At 39.9% G+C, this 20,380-nt stretch overlaps 1 protein-coding gene across 1 annotated transcript in view; it reads right to left on the bottom strand.

The window, feature by feature from the left end:
* The window catches only part of ALCAM (activated leukocyte cell adhesion molecule), a 34,670-nt gene extending 15,537 nt beyond the window's left edge, over positions 1 to 19,133 (bottom strand). Inside the window, exons 1-7 of the mRNA XM_009993356.1 lie at positions 19,032 to 19,133; positions 15,349 to 15,568; positions 11,235 to 11,299; positions 10,723 to 10,810; positions 9,690 to 9,872; positions 5,117 to 5,241; positions 3,266 to 3,395 (exon numbers count right to left, since the gene is read on the bottom strand). Coding sequence (XP_009991658.1) covers positions 3,266 to 3,395; positions 5,117 to 5,241; positions 9,690 to 9,872; positions 10,723 to 10,810; positions 11,235 to 11,299; positions 15,349 to 15,568; positions 19,032 to 19,085 — 865 coding nt within the window. The 5' untranslated portion in view covers positions 19,086 to 19,133. The remainder of the gene's footprint in view (positions 1 to 3,265; positions 3,396 to 5,116; positions 5,242 to 9,689; positions 9,873 to 10,722; positions 10,811 to 11,234; positions 11,300 to 15,348; positions 15,569 to 19,031) is intronic.
* Positions 19,134 to 20,380: the final 1,247 nt, after the last annotated feature.

Here is a 20,380-nt window from a genome sequence, read left to right as displayed (position 1 = left end):
ATGAAATCACCACTAAGAGGAAGTCCCAGAGCCCTACTCCATACTGGGTTGTATGTGCAGAAACAATACTAGTAAGAGATAAAGGAACTGTGGTGGAAAGTCACCTGCTTCTTCACAGCTAAGGGAAGGTACACATGTCCTCTACTGCTCGGTGCTTCCCTTACCTTGCACAGATGTGCTTCTATAGCAGTTTAAGTGGTTGTAAACAGGTTCTGCCACAGCCCCCCTGCTTTTCCTTCCTGGCCTCTGTCACTTTTGCTCATCTGATCCTGGGCAAACTCATTCAAGGCACATAGGTGGCAGAAAATTAATATCCTTGTGTAAAAAAATCAAAACAAACTCACAACATAAACTGTGTTCTGCTGCTCCCTCTGTTGAGCAACAAAAGATACCAACCATAAGTACTCAGTTCTGCTGGACTTCAAAGTGGGACCTTGCTGCACAGATGCTGCAACTGCTCCAAGGGATAAGAACCTCCACTTTGCCCCTATCTTTTGTGGGTAAGGAGAGACTCTTCCCTCCTCTCTAAATTTATATTTATAAAGTATTTCCCTAAACATTATGGCCAACTCAGATGCTTTAATGTCTGTTTTCAGCTTTCAACGAATTTACATTAATCTTGGAAAAAACAGAAGTTGGTATTGAGCCAGAATATTTTGCTCCAAAAATATTTAATGGCTATAATGTGCTAATGTATTTACATACCACCAAGAAGCTTTCCCTATCACTTTTGCTCATCTGATCCTGGGCAAACTCATTCAAGGCACATAGGTGGCAGAAAATTAATATCCTTGTGTAAAAAAATCAAAACAAACTCACAACATAAACTGTGTTCTGCTGCTCCCTCTGTTGAGCAACAAAAGATACCAACCATAAGTACTCAGTTCTGCTGGACTTCAAAGTGGGACCTTGCTGCACAGATGCTGCAACTGCTCCAAGGGATAAGAACCTCCACTTTGCCCCTATCTTTTGTGGGTAAGGAGAGACTCTTCCCTCCTCTCTAAATTTATATTTATAAAGTATTTCCCTAAACATTATGGCCAACTCAGATGCTTTAATGTCTGTTTTCAGCTTTCAACGAATTTACATTAATCTTGGAAAAAACAGAAGTTGGTATTGAGCCAGAATATTTTGCTCCAAAAATATTTAATGGCTATAATGTGCTAATGTATTTACATACCACCAAGAAGCTTTTCCTACTTAGACACTGAAAGGAACCAATATAATTACAATGCTCAAAAAGATCTGTATGGGAAAAAAGCACTATAACTGAAATGCAACAAATTACTACAAAAAGATTCACAGTTTTACACTAACATTATTATATTGTCTGGTTGTTTGTTTTGTGTGGTGTTTTTTTAAAGTGAAAATTTAAAAAAAAATCTAAAGCATCAAGATCAGATGTGAGGAAACAAAAAGCCCTGATTCAGGATGAAGGTGTTTTCAGTGTAACAGCATAGACAGGAATATTCATCCATATGTGAAAAGGTAAGCAATAAAGCAAAAGAGGGAGAAAGAGCAGGATGTGATAGACATTAAATAGTATTTGAAGGACAAAAAACATCACAAACAATCTGAAGATCTAACATAAAAAATACATGGAAGTACAGTGAAAGGAAAAAGCACTAGAAATTTGTGATTTATGATGGAAAATTAATATAAAGTAAGCAATTGAAAGATGAAGGGGTATATGAAGAAGCATCTATGGGTTTTATGACTTTTCCAGAGAAGTTCCCCTCACACAAAAACATGCTGCAGAAATGCTTTAGACCAGCAGTAAGGCAAGACATCAAAATCACTTAAAGGCAGGGCACAGCCTGGACATTCAGGAATTACAGAACTATTCCAGGCCACTGTGCGTCACTTAAGCAGGAGCTTTATTGCAGAGAGATACTTTTTTAAGAAAAACAAAACAAAATGAATGCTAAGTGAAGTGAGGCAGCTGGGTACAAGATTGTGCTTATGAGTTCTGAGTAGCTACACTAGCTGCCAGTACTGGAAAGATTTCTGTCAAGAAAATACATGGTTCTCTTGTGTAGAAAAACTCTTCTGACACGCAGACAAAATAGCTGAGAAAGGAAAATTGGCTTGTTATAAATAACTTGCAGCTGCGGAAGTCATTCTTTTGAGTAACTATTTATAGAAGTACAAGTAGACAATGCAATCCGCTTGGAGTAAAATAAAAGGGTCAGTTATACCACAGCAAACTACTAGCAAGCTAACTTTGATATTGAGCAGCTAGTGGCAGAAGTACAGAGCTCTCTTACATATCCTGACTCTTGGCAAAGAGAAGAGATAGGTAGGAAGCCAGCAGATGACCTTATTAAAAGCAAGATATTCATTAAACGGAATAGTGTAATTATTCAGATACAGATATTTTCTGCATGCATTGCACCTCTTTCAAGGAAAACAAATAACCAAAGAACAACACAAAAACCAAGTACACAAACAAAAACTTTCTTTTTATGTAAAATATGACTGCTGTGGAAGCCTTTAAACTTCTTTATTCATCATGTCTCTCTCAACCTGTAAAGGTACTTATGCTGCTGGGAAGCCTACAGACCATCAGTGTTTCCCCAGGAAACACAGTACCATTGGCGTGAGGCTCATTTCACAGACTGTGACAGTAGAGCAAAGTTGGAAAGGGTTCCTGCTCTTGTTTTCTCACCTGAGCAGATTAAAAGCAACCATTGAAAAGCTTTTAAAGCAATGTTGATAAAGCGAGAGTAAATACTCTAGTATCCAGCTAAAGAAACTTTACTGAGCTCTGCAGCTCTCATGATTCTGGAAAAGTGAAAACAACAACTTGTCCTGTGTGAACATAATTAACTCCTTCTAGACTCCTTACATGTTAACCTCACTGAGATAAGATGAAAGGATATCAGATGACTGTGAAGCACAGTCTTCAGTGATACCACTGTGGGCCAGCTGGTGTGTTTGAGTACACTCTGAGGCACAGCTGGAGCAGCAGAATTTTCACTGTGTGTGACAGTGCAGGAGCATCACATAGTATACAAAGGTTACAAGAAGTGAATCTGTATCTAAGTCAACAAACTGAGAAAGTTAAAGTTTTCAAACAAATCCTTTGGAAAAAAAATAATACTAAAAATTAAAACCAAAAAGTCCTGACTACTTTAAAGCAAGCACCTCATCCAGTTCTCCTGTAGGCTTCCTGGACTAATCTATCTAGGTAAAGCAGAGACCATCCCAGAAGGTGCAAGATAGGTTTGTATCCCCACTTGGAGTGCAAAATGCAGTGACTTACAGTGCACCGTGATGGTGATTGAGTCCATCATGCTTTTGTCAGTCAGAGAGCACTTGTATTCTCCTGTTGCATTTCTTCTCACATCTGTCATTACGTAAGTATCTGAGCTTCTTATACCCTCTGTCTCTCCCTGTGGATGGAAAGCAAAAAAATGTATTGCGTATGGGTCTGCTAAAAGCGTTATTTTTTGCTTTTTGTTTTGTTGGGGTTTTTTTATTATAAGGATGGTGATATGCTCCAAAATATACATAGGCACAGCATCACTGCAGTGTATTTACCTGTTAATAAAGTTTCTTTCTTGCATTACACCACAGTTTTAAAAAACACCCACAACCGAAAGCTTACACTTTTAATTGAATTACTTACTTAAGAAGACATTAAAAATACAACATTTCAAAGTTCAGCAGAAAGAGAAAAGGGAGAAAACAAAATACTGAAACAGTCTCCCTGTAAGAGTGTTGCAGAAATCACAACAGCAAAACAAAGTGTTTCTAAATCTGTATCTGAAATGATACATTCAGTTTGGGAAAAATAATGAAATGAGGCATACTGCATTACACATTGTTGAAAAGTACAAGCAAACCTTGCTTGATCCATGTTATGGTGTGGAGTCTGTATACCCATATACTACCTTACATGCAGTTGCTTGCAGAAACTGGTGTTTTAAATTAGCTAACAAGCACTGCTCTTTGGCTGACTAGTTCCCCAGTTTTCACCTTATTACAACTGACTGACTTAGCTTTGAAAGAAGTAGAATAAAACCCTAATTCATGTCTCCGAATCCAGAAAGATTTGATACCTGTGAGTCTTGTAAAGAAATCACCAATTTCAGCTCTCCTTAAGAGAAAGGACTAGTATCAGGCAGCAGGGAGTCGGAAGATAAGACAAACTGGGGTGTTCGGCTTGCACACTGTGATCATGAGCAAGGACAGATATCATACACTTTTTCCCTTGCATGGAGTGAGTTCCTAGGATGACTCACTGAATCTAAATGGCTGTTCTGAGATATGTGGACTTCAGCTCCTGGGTTCAGCAATTCAAAATGCCAGGAGTCCAAAGTACGTGAGGATAATGTTCAAAGGTTGAAATGCAGTTTTTGAAATACCTGAAAGCATTCCACTGCTTTTGGCCTCTATCAAGATCAGTGCTGCTCACTACTGCAGCAGGACCAAAAAAAGGCACATAAAATAGGAGAGAGAAGCAGGACAGGGGAAGCAAGACTAGGAATGTTAGAAAATAAAGCCACATCTGTCTGGATTTCACCAATACTAATGGTACCAAAGCCTTCATTTTTTTCAATCTGCATCTTAAGCACTTGACAATTTGTTCTACACTTTCTCCTGTGCTGTCACACTCATTCCTTTTTGGGTTGTTATGCCACCAAATAATTAATTAATTAACTAAAGAAAATAAATTGTGCAAAGATTCATCTGTTAAAGTCCAAAAAATAGCTGAATTAATTTCCTGTACTTTCACTGCTGGATCTTTGTCTGTTACGACAACAGATGAGATGATTTCTTTGAAGGTACAAACCCCTTTTGTCAAAATTGCTTCTTATCAAAATATCTGATTAAGGGAAATGAAGGCTAGCAATTTTTAGTATGTCCAAACTGCCCAAGAAATCGGGTGGGGTGGAGGGAAGGAGAGGTTTTTTTCAAAATATTATGCAAACTCTGGTAAGGTGTTCTCAAGAGTCTGATGTAATTGTTGATGTTCATCTTCAATTTTAGTCACATCAAATTCTTTCTTTCATTTGTTATAAAATCATGTATACACTAACACGTAGCAATGCCTGTAGGAAGGGATGATACAGAATATTTCACTATGCAGTGGCACCAAGGCAGGACTTACTGGAATGTAAAACAGGAACTCCTGTGGAGGAGGGTTGCCATTTCCTGAGCACTTCAATGTGATGTTATCACCTTCTTTAATAGTACTTTGTGACAGCACTTGAATAGTCACCTTCTCTGTTGGATCTGTGAAAATAATGTACACATTTAATGACTTCTGCAAAAAACCACACAGTAACACTATCCATACCATATTGACAAACCATCAGATATTCACATGTTTAGATCTTTTTATAAAAGATCTGAAGTTAATCACACTTTCTATATTTTTGCCAATGATGTAAAGGCAAAGAAGCCATACTATATAAAACTCATTTTACTTCACCAAAATACCTGTAACTGAAAGAGCAATGACTACAACCATGCCATGAGCTTAAAAGAAAAAAAAACAAAACACCCTGATCAGTATGAACAGTTTCATGGTGTGATTTCATTACGAGGGATTAACTTGTCCTCTGTGAAGCTCTGTTTGGAGGACTGCAGCAATGAGAAAAACAACTGCAGCTCTCGGTGCCTTGTATTAGTACTAGATAATAGCCTTCTTGCATTAAAAAGAAAGAAATATGAACTAAGAAACTGTTCAGCCTATTCTATATGCTGATCACTACAGGCTTTCAGAAAGATAAATTTGATGAACATAATAGGACCCTTAACATAGTCAACAGAACTGTAAAAGTAACATGTTTCTGTCATGTTCAGTGAAGTTGAACTATAACTTTGATTTTACTTTGGTAATTTTTTAAAGGCAAAGACAAGAGTATACTTTAATACATGCTGCTCTTTCTAAGTGGAAGACTAAATATAATTTTTCAGAAATGAAGTAAAATGAACAAACTTAAAAGAAATAATATAGGCAGATAACTCTCACTGTTTAAATTTCAATGAATAAATAAAATTTTACCAAAGATGCCAGTCTTGCATTAAGACACAGTACAGTGCACTTTATATTAGACACTATAAAGAAAATATCTACACAGCAGAGAACCGCTTGCCTGACAGTTGATTTTGGGTTGTTTAGTGAAGCGTGTGCTCTACAGCCCTTCTGACCCTTCAGGCATTCATCATCTCTGCTGCTATGGGACTTCTCAATAACAGGAGCCACATATTGCTGTGGCCTCTCGATGACTGATATCCCTAACACAGCCTCTCACTCCTGATTGTAGGAGGAGGGGAACTGGGCTTCAACAAGCTACAGCCCTCTCTCCTTCAGATGCAATAGCCTCAGCTCCCCTCCACATCCAAACAGCTTCCATCTCTGTACTCTGTTGCTACTGTGGAATACAACAGATGCTCTCTCTATTTCTTTATAAGTGGCGAAGTTGCAAGAAATCCCACTAGATATCAGAATGGACAACAGGTCTCCTTTATTTATTTTTTTTCTACTTGCTTCAGAGATGCATAACATGACAGTTTTGATAGTTAATATGAAAAAAAATTAGACTGAAAGACTTTAATTTTTGAGCTTTGGAGTCTGGTATTTTTTTTCATCTGCCTTACATTTGACTCATTAAAAAATCCCATGTATTGAGAAAGAAACTAATTAGGATTCCTGAACTAAATTAGAAAAGAAAACCAAATCAGACATGACATTATCATCAACTAACATCAGTGAAGAAATCCATCTGTTGAAGCTTCAGACATCTATTAATAGCAAGCTTCAGAAATTCATTTGGACATGCATCTGAGCAGAGTAAGCAACTGAAGTTACAGTAAATGAAAATACTCAGAAAGCAAACTGGATAACTCCATCCTCCTAAAGCCTAAGTTCATACTTGAGGTCTCTTCAGTACTGAAGGGTGTGCCTGCCTCCCACTGTTGGCTAATTAGCAGAATCTCCTATCTCTGGAGGAAGAACTATCTTAATTAAACTGTGTGTTACTAGACACTAAACAAGCTAGTTTAGCAAATATTAAATCTTTAATATGAGTGTCTGTGCTTTCTGGCACAGTGGCTATTCCACAGTGCTGTGCAGGTTTCTTTTTTCTTCATGCTGGGTAGTGGTTAATGGCAAGTGCATATAGCACATGCATCACAGAAATCTGCAAGAGCTTCACTTCAACAGGTGAAGTAGCCTAATGCATGAAAGTGGCTGGGAAATGATGACAGCAAAGTACCTCTTGGCAAGTAACAGCAACAAGTGCTTTCTGGTCATTAGACTTCTTCCTGGTGCACATCTGCCATACACAGCAGGAGTTATTCACAGCCATGGGGCTCCACAGATGATAGAAAGAAAAGCCCAGTGAAATCAGGTACCCAACTTTAAAACTAAAACAAAAACTAAAAAAACCCTCTAGCTTTTTAAGTGACAGACTAGGTGTCTGCGGGCTTGAAACCTCTATATTATTTCCAAGGATGACAGTTCACTGTCCAAGAGATTTTCTTCTCCATTAGTTCTGCTGGCTGTCATGCTTGGAGAAACAGCTGGTGAAAAGAAGGCCTTAGTTTACTCTAGCTTCTCCAGGTGAAAACAAGGAGCTCCAAGGTTTCATTTGACCAAGGTCAAATCTGATCCCCTGCTCTGTGTCTCAACAAACTTCACCCGTGAAGAAGAAACTAATCTAGGTAGAACACACCTTGCCACTTCAAGCCTATGCCTTAACATTGTTCTTGTTTCAATTGCAAGTGCAGTAGGCTGAAACAGTCTGGCATCTTCCCACCTTGCCTACTGGAACAGTGAGTTGAAACAATTGTGTACCTTCTTGTTTGTTCTAGTGCAAATACAGTGATTTGGGGCAATCCCTATTTGCACCTGGAACTCCTGTTCCCTGGAAAAAGTATGAGACCTCTCCTGCTTGGATCACAAGCCCACTCTGAAGGTTGACAAAGATCACCTGACTAGAATTGTGGCCGAAGTGGAAGAATACTGACCAAAGTCACTCATCTTGTGACTCTATAAACATTGATCCTGAAAAGAGGCCCTTTAGAGCTTTCCAGGTTCTCAGCAGATTGTTACCCTGTGTCTTACAAAGGAAGCTGGTCCATCCAATGAAAAAGAGTGAGTAGTCCACTACTTTTCATTTTGCAGCAAATAGATTGAATTATTGTAATTGATCTTGCAGATGAACTGAAGGAGTATTTCACTGCAACTTCTCTTCATACAGCTCAACAATCATAAGGTACCAAAATTTAACACAGGTTAAACTCTATTTCAGGAGCATGTGTGAGCAACTTTGTTGAGAAACTGTTATATATTTAATTAAACCACTGTATTTGATTAACTGTTGATTATTAAGTATTGCTAGAAAATCATATAATCCAACTTTGTAATTTGTTATAATAGTGTCAGTCAACCTCAATTTGCTGTTATTCGAAATCACACCAGACCCATAACACTGTGTGAAGCACTACACTGAAATCCCTACACTAAAACCCCTTAGTTGTAAACTGTTGACCAAGTCTGTGACTAGGAGTGCATTCAGCTGCACCCACTCTCTGAGGAGTTTAGAAAGTGAGGAGGTCCACACAGAACCTCACGACTCAATGGGAGGGCCATCCTCATTCTCTTCCCTGATCCCTGAGCAAATCACTCCAACATGATCCTGACTCAATCACCCCTATCCCTGTATAAATAATTGCCCCTGATCCCCATTTAAGTCACTCCCATCCAATTCCAACCTCTACACATCCCTTTCAACATAGTAAGTAATAGAGTGAACCTTGCCATTGAATTCTGTTCAGTCACACTTTTCTAAATCTGTATTAAAATCACCTTTTACTAATATCTTTGTCTGTGATCCTTTAAATGACCTTAAGACCTTCCTTCCACTCCCATTCACAATAAATAGTAACACTTGACTGGACATCTTGCCTATCTCCTGTTCCTCTTCATTCTCCTACCACCTGCTGTCTTCTACAGTCCTTTAGAAGTGTCATTTTACAAGACTTTGAAATGTCTCTTCCCTCTTTTTAACCACTACCACCACCTCTGACTTTCCTTGCCAACAACCCTTTTTGTTTATTCAAAGGAGAATTACAATTTCCACACGGGTCAGTAACAGAGTAAAGGAAGTTCCTTTAAGACTTAGGCCAGCTGGAAGTTGTGATGTACACAAATTCTCTACTTGAAGCCAACCAATATTCAAAAAATACTATTTAAATGCAAAAAGTCAGCATCTTGCAGCACTAAGAAGCTACTGCGTCCTGTGCAAGGTAGTCTGCCAACTTTAGTTATTTGGTGCTGGCTCTGCAAAAATGAAAAATATTTGAATATACAAAAAACTGTATTTTGTATTTATTGCACAGTTTGAGGGGTACAGAGACTCTAATCAACCACTCTAACTTCTGTTAAAATTCCAAAAAGCCCACTTCACTGTAAAATTTTTTTGGTTATCCACTTTCCTCTTGTCAACACAATCTTGATATTCTACTGTTAGAAAGAAAAAAAGAAATTTCAGGTAAATTAAGTAAAAATGACACAGATAATGTATTTGGACCATCTTGCTGCATACCACCTTTGAAGAAACCATCTTGAAAACTAAGCAGTACTGTCTCTGTAATTTTGTAAACTGTCTTTGATTTTGCTTTTTCCCCCCAGGCAGACCTCATACAGCAACAGATGCTTTTTAATAACTTACAGTGAACATCGAAGACAACTGGGTCAGACTGTAATGTCTTCTGGCCAGATGGTCCATAATAGGTCACAATGCAAGAAAACTTGGCATTTGCATCTTCCTTCGTTGGCACGTACTGAAGAGATGATGTCATGGTAAAGAGTCCAGTTGATTTGTTCACAAGCTTTTGCAAATTTATGACCACAACTGAAAAGGAAATACTGTTTCAGTGTCACATAGACAGAATTTGCAGCCTTTTTCCTACATATTGTTTCTTGCTCTGTATGTGTTATCAGGCTGCAAACACGCAAGAAACAAGTTACCCAACTATACAAACAGTTTTCCCCTAGTATTGCAACTGATATATACCAGGAACAGTTTGTCAACAACATACTCCTAACATACTGTATATTTTAAATCCAAACATAAAACTTATTGCAAACTGGTGAATTTTTTCAATACAAATCTCAGCCTAATTTGTAAGAGAGAAAGAAGGCCTCAAAAGTGCTGGTGAAAACAATTTTTGGGATCATATTTATAATGTAATTTTGTAAGCATTCTCTATTCTATGGAAGGTAGAATCTTGTGGTCTGATCAGCATGTCAAAATCAAAGTTGAAAAGGAGGGGGGAAAACAAGTTCTTCCTAAATATCCTGGAAGATAAATACCTGTATAAGACGACAATGATCTACATGCTTCAAACCACAACCTTGGTGGTGTGAAATTGAGACAGCTAATAACTTATAAGAAGTTGGGATTAGATACAGGTTTCTACTAGCTACATAGGCTCAAGAATAGCTTTGCAATAGCATTAACAAAGGCAACCCTCCTCCCTATGATGTGGCTTTAAAGCTGTAACTGAAAGAGAAAGATTATATGGTGTAGCTTGGGTGCTCTGAAAGGCCAACAAGTTTCCTTCCAGTTTCATCTTTCCATATGAGTAGTTTTCTCAAAGGAACAACGCATGAGATTAAAGTAGAGCAACTCCTGTAAACATAGTTCTTCGTGCCTGCTCTTCTCTGTGGATTCAGGGACACTGGCCATTACTGAAACATACCATCTTCCACGGGCTGCAAAACTCTCCCATTTTTGTACCACGTAACATTGCCTTCAGGATAACTGTCTCTTGCAACACACTCGCCGAGCTGCAAAACAGATAGGAATTAGTCACTGTCTTTTTCTCTACTATCTTTTAATATAATCCTATTTTCGCTTTTGCTGCTTTGAGTAAACATTTCTAGAAAGTTCAACTGCTTATCCTGGACCTTTTTATTTTTGTTTTTTTAAATAGGACAAATCCCATCAGTGAGGCTTAAGTGCAATTTGGAAGAAGGGTCAGAGGTGGGTCTGAGATCAGCACGATCCCTGCTTGTTTGCAGCACCAGGCAGGGTTAATACAGGACTGGTGAGGGAACTGCTCTGGGCTGAGCATGGCTATAGACCAGCATCTCTTACTGACATGTGTGCACCCCCTCTGAGCCTCAATCTATCACCTCTCATCATCGTGACTGTAAAAGGACTTCAGGCAGCCGTTAGGCACATAACTTTGAGGGAGAAAGCTGCTCTTACCATTTGTAGCTTCTCTGTTTCTAAGAAGTCTGCTTGATGTAAGATTTCTGGTTGTGAGGGTTGTTCTAAAACAAATAGGATAAAGGTACTAGTGAAGGGAGCAACAGCTGTTTGAAAACCAAAATGTTACTACAAGATACATGAACTTCAAAACTAAGTAGAACAATCTGGCCTGGTATAGTCTTACCTATGCTTTGCCATTAAAATAAGATAAAGTTAGATACTTCTACTTCAGTATTAGCAAATGGATTGAAAAGGAAAAACTACCAACTTAAAATTTGTCATACTTTCCATAATGGATTCCACTTATTCTGACAATTTATATTCTAGCCAGGCGAACTCTTTCAGCACCTGGGAGGAAAGAACCTGATCTAATCTATCTGATTTATATGATACACATGCTGAAGAAGGAACCAGTGGTACAGAAACTATAGCAACAGAAGAGCAGCTTTACTGTGGATATTACTGTAGCTAAGCTGTCACATTATAAAGGAACAAATGCAACCTACTGATTCTTCTAATGTTTATTTTTCCTAACTGGGATTGTTACATTTAAGAAATTCAGATGATAGAGATAAGTGTAATTACTTTAACTGATTCTGAGTTAGTTATGACTCCCTTAAAAAAATAAACTTTTATGCCAGTGCCAATATGTCTTCTTATTTACTTTTATTATGGTAGATGGACCTCTTATCTTGCCAAAGTGGAGAATCTATCAGTGTTTCCATCATAAAAAAATACTTTCTAGAGACTATATAACTTGTCTGTTAAAACTGTTTGGCCTGAAGCCCGGAATGCAAATTTTCATCTCCAAAAGAGACAGTTTTCCCCATTATTTTAACAGAAAAGGGGAAGAGTGAGGAGATAAAAAAAAAATATTTGTTTATACAGTAGAAGAAAGCCTCTACACCCTAAGATATACTGCTTAAATAAGCATACATACTACATATGTTGACATACTGAAACATTCTTAACAATGCCAACTTATAGAATGTTTCCCAAATCAAGCTCCCTATAAAATAATGTATGCATGTCAGTAATCTCAGTTCAAAAGGAATTTCACACCATCTTTCACACCAAATGATCCCAACACACTGACAAAGTTACTGATGGGCAGGTGTACTGTTCCTGCTGTCACAAAGCTGGCAAGCCTACATATTTCCACAATAATCCAGTCTCCATGCGTGTGCATGCAAGTGTGCATGTGTATTTGTGTGTACAAAAATGCAGAGATATCCTTTGACTGGGAGACTATGCAAGGATGGAACAAGAACAGCTCAAAAAGGAAATGAAAGACAATAAAAGAAGCTATTCATTTAACATTTTCAAACAAGTTTGTTTGTGACAAAACCAAAAAACAAACAAAAGAGACAGTCAAAGCTATACACTAAAATCACCAGAATTTCTTCAAAGGGCTAATAAAGATTTTTTAATTTAAATATATGTGCATGTTTATTTCTCTATTATGAGGTTTAAAGGAAAAGAGTTCACCTATTTTCTGTGAAAGCCTGTCAAGGACAAAACATTTCAGGAAAATGAGGTTTTAAAAGACCATTAACAGGCTTTCTGGTTCAGATTTTTGAGTCCTATGAACAGGCATGGTTGGCTGCCTGTCACAGTCACCAGCTGACCAAACCACAACCCTCTTCTCAGCTTTGCTTCCTTTCATCTCTCATCTCCTCCAAGACTGGCTTGAGAAGACCTCCTCTGTGCTTCCCCCCCCCCGCCACAATGCTCCTACCAAGGAAAGGACCCTTTCCTCTGTGGCTGTGCCTGTTTAGAGTGCTCTGGTGACAAAACAGAAGCTCCGGTTGAGATGCCACCACCTGCTCTCTCAGAGCAGCCTCTGCAAGGGAATTTCTGCTGCCAGATCCTCACAGCTGCCTGTGCACCAAGGTAATTCACTATAAAAGTCTTATTTGGCATTCACTAGCTCAGCGTCTGAAGCGAGAAGAAATTTTAAACTTGGCAGCAGCAGTGCCCACTTTGGTGAGTTTGCAACTTCAGCACACTGCTTATCTCTCAGCTTAAGAGCTTGCCAGGGTACTTAGCAACTCTATATAGGCCCTGTAATAGGGAGGAAGAGATCTCACTGCCTGCAAAAGCCAAGCGTTGGTGTAGCAGGACAGCAGTTCATGTCTGCTGGGCTGCTTTGCTTTGGAAACTGGCCATTTAATTCCAGAAAGAAGATGTTGACAGGATCCATCTGGAAAGCTGGTAGAGCTTGTTTGAGAAGTCCAGTCAGTGCAACCAGCAGGTGGTACCTGTGCAATGAGCCACTTCAGCTCGTTAGTTCTGAGTTAATCAGTTAGTACAGCAGAGGACGTGACAAGCTCCAGTGAAACCCAGCATCAGTCATGACTTCTAGGATACAGCTGAGTTTCAGGTACACAAGATTTTTGGTTTACAGGGGTTTGCACTGCTGCAACCTATCTCTGTATCTGAGATTCAACAAGTTAGAAAGTCCACTGGTTAAATAAATGAAGCTTGCAGGCTACTCTTCCCTTTCCTCATTTGAACAAGCAAGCAAGCAATAACAAAAAATTAAACCCCAAACCCCAGAGTCAAGGAGTTAAATGCAAAGAAAGGTTAAGAGAATCTTAAGTCAAGTTGTGACTTCAAAATGAAAAACTGCAAAGGTATTTTTTCTTGCAGTGCTAAGTTAGCTACGTTACATGCATGGAATCCTCTATTCTTATCTTCCTTAGTAAACAGAAGCTTTCTCTATTAGTATTAATGTATACAATGAAACATACAATCTGTGCTCCATGGCTGAGTTAGCATTGTGTTAATATTTTGTACAGTACACAGTAATTCCAGCAGTTAGCATTTAGTTTTACCATATACTACTGCCTCATCTACATATTTACTGCTGTGCAATAAGTAAACATAATAATTCTTTACCATTTCCTTTGAAGTGTTGTATTTACTATGCCTGCTCTGAGCACACTCCTCCCTGTTGTCATTAATTCAATTGCTCTTGTAGTCAAATGCAAAGTGAAACAAGATAGAGGAATTATGTTGATTACTAATCAAGCTTCAAACTCATTTATACCACTGAGAAACTTCTGCCTAGACACAAATGAGAACTCCCTAACACCTTCTCCCTGAAAGAAGAGTAAGGGTGCCCCTCCAAAAAAGGATTAATGTTTTTTCAAAGCAGAAGTGTGATCTGTTTGAACCCACCCACCCTTGTGAGCAATGCATTCCTACAACAGGGACTTACTCAGACTGTGTAAATCTTCATCTGAAGAGCAACAAAGGCCAAAAAAAGCCACATAAAACCCTGAAGCTGAGGAAGATACCCACTGCACTCACACGGCAGCATTTACAAACACTAACCTTACCCCCCCAGCAGGCCTTCACCTCTATAAAGCAGTAACAGACAGTCTCCACAAGCTGAGTCAGGGTCTGAGGGATTACATGTCTGCTCTGAATCAGCACAAGGAAGAGGCCAGGTTTGTCCACACTCTTGTGCAAGCTCAGACCAGGACTGTGCCTCAGAGCACGGGATTCACACTGCGGATCAGCTGTGCAATTGGTTTGTAGTGATACCAAACACTAATAAACTTTGCTGTGCTCTAAAGCAGAACTGCTTCCTCCTGAAAGTTCAGGAGGGGAAAAAATAAGCATTTGGGGCTATCAACTCAATTGCCAGCCTCTTCCTTGCTCATTCACAGTTCATACCATTGCACACTAGCTGCTCAGAGCTGATTCAAACCTCTCCGCTGATCTCACCCTGCAGACCGCACACAGTTAACACTTCCCTCCTGCAGAAAAATTCTCTCAGAGAACAAATGGAAAATAACCAGTGCTAATATTACATTTTTGATTTCCAAGGCCAAATGACATCACACAAGTGAGTCATTATCAAAGCCTAAAATTCTCTTTGAGCCAGCACTTATCACGAATAAACTGCAAGTGCAGGCAGTCCTGTTACGTAAATGCCACCAGTAGATTACATTCTTGAAAGCTCCAGAAATTTGCTAGTCTTTGTAATTTACACAGCCAGAGTTACTTTCCTAGCTTTAATCTTTCCCTTAAACAAAAGTTTTCATAATTCACAATTCAAATCTTGATGAATGTTAACAGTAGTAGCAACCAGATTACTTACTGAAGACTTTGACTATTGTTGGCTCTTCGGAAACATCATCTTCTGTAACTAGCATGCATACAAATCTCTTTTCATCACTGATTCTTGCATTCTTGATGGTTAATGTATAGTTTTCTGAGAGACTCAACCTGTCTTTGTAGTCTGGTACATCATCATACTGTACATTTTTTTTTGTTGATGATCTGAAGGCAATAAATACCGGAGAACCATTTGGCATTTCCTGTAATAAAAGGAAAAACACCTCTATTTTGCATAAACACTCATTAGGAGTTCCTGAAGATCTGCAATTGGTACAAACCTGTAATTAAAAAACCTGAAATCTGCATCAGATAGCATTTTTCCTGATTAACTTCTGCTGTACAAACAAGAAACTCAGTGTAACACAAGAGCTGGTTTAAGACTGCCATGGTACACATCGAGAATCATGGCACTAGAAATAATTTCGATCCTTTGGCTCAATCTCAGCATAGCATAGGGCTTTCTCTGATGAAGGCTGGTGGTTCTGGCACCACCTGCCTCTGTCTGTATGAAAGTGTGTTTGAAATAGAAGCACTCATGAGCTAGGCTCAAAAGCTTCAGTTTCCGTTTTTTCATGATGGTTTTACATATTCATATTGTTTGTCTGGGATAGTCAGACTTCATTCCAAATGCAGGATTTAATCAGGCACAACTGCCTATTTTATTCCAAATTAGTTTTTAGCTTTTTTTCCCCCCTCTGTTTTTAAAGGACTCAAGAACTTGTGGTATGGCAATATACATACAATCAAATATTGTTATTTATGCATCTCAAGATAATTTGCAAAATATAATTTTCTAGACGCCCTCCTTATATCAATCAGTATGCAGCTGCCATCCTAAGAAGGAACACAAAATTGTCAGCCTTGCACAAACCTACCATATCAAAAATTTATTTTTCTGAGAGACAAAGTTACACGCTGAGTTCTGCACGATTTAATTTTCCTCCCTCCTACACACACACACACAGAGCAGGGACACTCTCTGCCTTTAAATACAGTGAGGTGAAAGGCTGACTCTATCTTTACTTTCAGCATTGTGCTGGGGGCTGAGGTTTTCACTCCCTTTCATCCCTTGCACCACTGATGCAAGCAGTGTTCCCAGCACAATACCTCAGCTTGACTGCAGAGGCCACAAAAGCATGACAATGCTGTGACAAGAGATGAGTAGTGTCAGAGCCAGGCAGGGAGCAGGAGACAACAGCTAACATTAAGTTTAAACTCCCTTAGAGTCCTTCTACCTCTCCCACTCTTGGATTACTCTAGATGTCTGCCACACAGGAAAGCAAGCTTTGCCTTGACTCAATACATGCAAAGCTGGCTGTTAAGTGCAAATGGGCTCTTAAGTCCATAAGCCTACCCAGGGCATGGGCACGTGCAGGTAGAAACCAAAAGGAGCAACACCTGCTCCTGTCATGGTGCATGTCTCCCAGTGCCCCCAAGCTCCCACCAGCAACCTGAATTGCTGCTCACAAGGCACCAGCACAGAAAACGGAGTTCCTTCTTCTTTCAATGAAATAATCACCCAATCAAAAAAACCCTAAACTAACCCTCCCCCTACTGCAAACAAGGAAGCTGCCCTAGGAGAATAGGTATCAGTGTGGGTTGTGTCAAGAATTTTGTACAACGGCAATCGGAAGGACTTCTCTACACCTTAGGTTTCATGTCCCTTTCTGTTTAGAAGAAACTATAACATCTCTGTTTGCTGCTTAGTACTTGTCTGCGATGAACAAGCAAAGCACTGGAAAGAGACAATACATTTCCTTTTCTATCAAAAAAGCCTTGCATCATCATACAGATCAACTTCTTCCCAAGAAAAGTCAGCAGAATTGTGGTTCCTTGTCTCTAGCTTGCCAAGAATGTCGTGGTTTGGGCCCAACATGATAACAAAGGAACAGCCCCATGGCCACTCAACTCCCCTTCCCTTTCCTCCCCCCCCGCTCCTTCCTCCTCAGGAAGAAGGATTCCTTACAGTCCTGCCCTGCTTCCCCACGGGGTCCCTCCCATGGGAGAGAGTCCTCCATGAACCTCTCCTTCATGAGTCCTTCCCACGAGGTCCGGAGCTGCTCCAGCCTGGGCTTCCCACACAGGCCCCGGAGGCTTTGGGAACAAACTCCTCTGGTGCCGGGGTCTTCCACAGCTGCACAACCGGAGTCCACAGGCAGCAAATCCTCTGGCCACAACATCCAAGTCCACTGGCCAAGTTCACCCCTCCTGGCACCTTCAGGGAATGTTCCCCCACGTTCCTCCATGAGTGCAGGGGCACAGCTGCCATCTCGCCATGGGCTGCAGGGAAACTTCTGCTTGGGCACTTTCTTCCCCTTCTTCCTCACCAACCACCAGCACCGCTCTCCTCCAGCACAGCTCCTCTCCCTTCTCTGCTTGCTCTACTCAGATGTTATCTCAGTTCTTTCATATGTTAATCGCTGAGGTGCATTTATTGTCTCTCTAATGGCTCCTTGGCTGGGTCTGGAGGTAGGGGAGCTCTCAGCTTCTTTCCAGAGCCACCCATGGGGCTCCCTCCTCCACTACCAAAAAACCCACCAAATCAAACCAGAACGAGAATAAAAACCACATTGCAAAATGCAGGTTCAGCATCTTCTGAATGCTTATACGGAACAGTTTCACTGTCTCTTTTTAGGGGAATGTCCTCCACAGACTTCTGACCTCATTACCCAAAACATGTTTGTGGAGCAGGAACTCTTGAGTGGATGAAGTCTGCAAAAGCTGCAAACTTCCAGGTGCAAGGGAAGGAGCCAGAGAGGATGATGAAACATGCCCAGTGGCAGACCAGTCTGCCATAAAATAGAAAGGAAGATGCCACTTAAAAAGTGGGAGACGCGTGTAATTTTAAATCCACTGTCAGAGTAGAACATCACCTTTTATTGCTGGTTACATTCTGGTTTGAGTACAAGAGGAGATTTCTACAAATTTTATAGAGGCAGGAAAACCAGTTGTCCTGATGCCAGTCTGGGAAGCAAAAGGGTTTTCAGGATCCTGGTGTTTTCTTCCACATATGCCTCCAGATTTCATGACTTGTATGTGCTTGTTCTCTGTTTGGCCCTGGATACTGATCACATGTAGAAAAAGAACATCCTGCAGCATTCTTACTGCAGGCTGTTCAAAACAACCTGGAAGAGCATTCCTCTTTTTGCCTCTCTTCTCCGTGCAATGGAAATGGCAGAATGAAACCACCCACAACTCCATTGAAGTCAAGTATACTCTCTTCTTTGCTGTGCATCAAACACACTGAAGCACGAAACAGTATTGAGTGACTCTCAGACCACCCAGAGCCAAGGACAGCACCTTCTCAGGGCTGAAGGACACCCTGCTTCAGCCAACCCACTTGAGAAGTATTCCAATTTAGAAAGATGGCTCTGTCTAGCAAGTGAGACACCACTGGGTAAACATGCCAGATCTCTAATACAAGTTGGCAGAGAACTCCCAAAGGATTATTTCTCTTGAACAATGAAATTAATTCCTCAAACCTCTAATCTATCCTTGGCAGAAATTATGCAGATTGGAATTTTGCAGTCTTTCAAGCACAAGAATGAATGTCTTTGCACCTGAGGCAGAAATCTTATCAATTGGAGTCTTGTACTCTCATACATAAGACATACACACCTTCTTATACCAGCTCTAATATATGTAAAGGTAAGTTATACTTACATATTTCCATTTTCCAAACATAAGACCATCTGGAACTTCTAGACGACAAGGCATAGTGATAGTATCTCCATATACTGCATTTACTGTGTACAATCCCAGAGCTAGAGGAGAAACAGAAAGAGAGGAAACAATTTGAAGCATTTTTTCTGATACAGTGGGAGCCAAGTGGATTTTCAAACAGGATTACACCTGCTCAACTGGATGAACATGTACACTATGATCAGTATCCACAGCTTTTGTCCCAAACTTAAAACTTCAAAAGGAAAATCCCTAAACCTTTATTTTCTCTTTCTGAAAAACTGGCCATTCTGCCTGGAGGGGTTATGTTGCAATGCAATATTGTGAGAAGGCCTGCAGACAAGTGATATTCTGACTGCTGCACTACATGAAAAACTCAGAAAAGAAAAAGAGAGTCCTATTTAAATGCTGGTTTCCCTTAAGCCTCGGAAACAAACTAGTCTGCACATTCAAATTTTGGAAAAATGAAGTGAAATAGTTCTATGAATTATTTAATAATAGCTTTTTCTGAAAACCCCAGCACAATGTTGTTGTGCTAATGCATAGAGATTTATAAAATAAAACCGATCCACTTATTTTCACTGTCCAAAATATGTCAATTGAACAAAACCAACAGACCCTAAAAAGATGAAAGGGGAAGATGTAACATCAGAGGTTGGTACATTTGCTGTAATGCAACTTTGCTTTGCTCCTATTTTATGTAGTTATCCCTGCTCTCTGTGATGCTTGCTGCTCCTCACACTGCAGGGAGGTTTTGAGTGTGCTGGCTGCCCACACATCTGCAGTGCTTGTCAAGGTGTTCCTCCCAGAGACTAAAGAAGTTCCCCTTTTGCAAGCGAAGTTCCTCCATTTGCAACTGGAGCTGCAAAATCAAGGGCTTGCTGCCAAAGATATATTATTTAAGAGAAAGCGGTAGAATGCTGGTGACATAGTCAGGGCCACAGAAACACTCAGTCCTCCTAGAGACATTAATTTTCCTGGAGATTCTTGCTAGAGCTGCAAAAGCAAACCTGTTCCTATGCACTCCAAAGACCTGAGCCACAGACCCTATATCTTTTCCCAAGGCAGCCACTGGGATGACCTGACAATTCTATTGAGTGCATATATGCACTCTATAGGGAGGTTTTCCCAAGGGATTTTTTTTCTGTAAACAAAATGTCTTTTGGAAGAGCCAAACACCAAGTTTCTTGCCTACAATACAAATAAGACAGACTCCAGAGCATCTCCTTAAGTGAGGACTTCAGAGCTCACTATTAGCACCAGCATGTATTTATCTTTTGTATCACAGTGTCAACCAGGCTGTGACTCACGCTGTGTCATACTGCACAAAG

The sequence above is a fragment of the Chaetura pelagica genome, unplaced genomic scaffold, assembly GCF_000747805.2.
Source record: "Chaetura pelagica isolate M959 unplaced genomic scaffold, ChaPel_1.0 scaffold101, whole genome shotgun sequence".
NCBI lineage: Eukaryota > Metazoa > Chordata > Aves > Apodiformes > Apodidae > Chaetura > Chaetura pelagica.
This window is presented reverse-complemented; position numbering and strand designations above follow the sequence as displayed.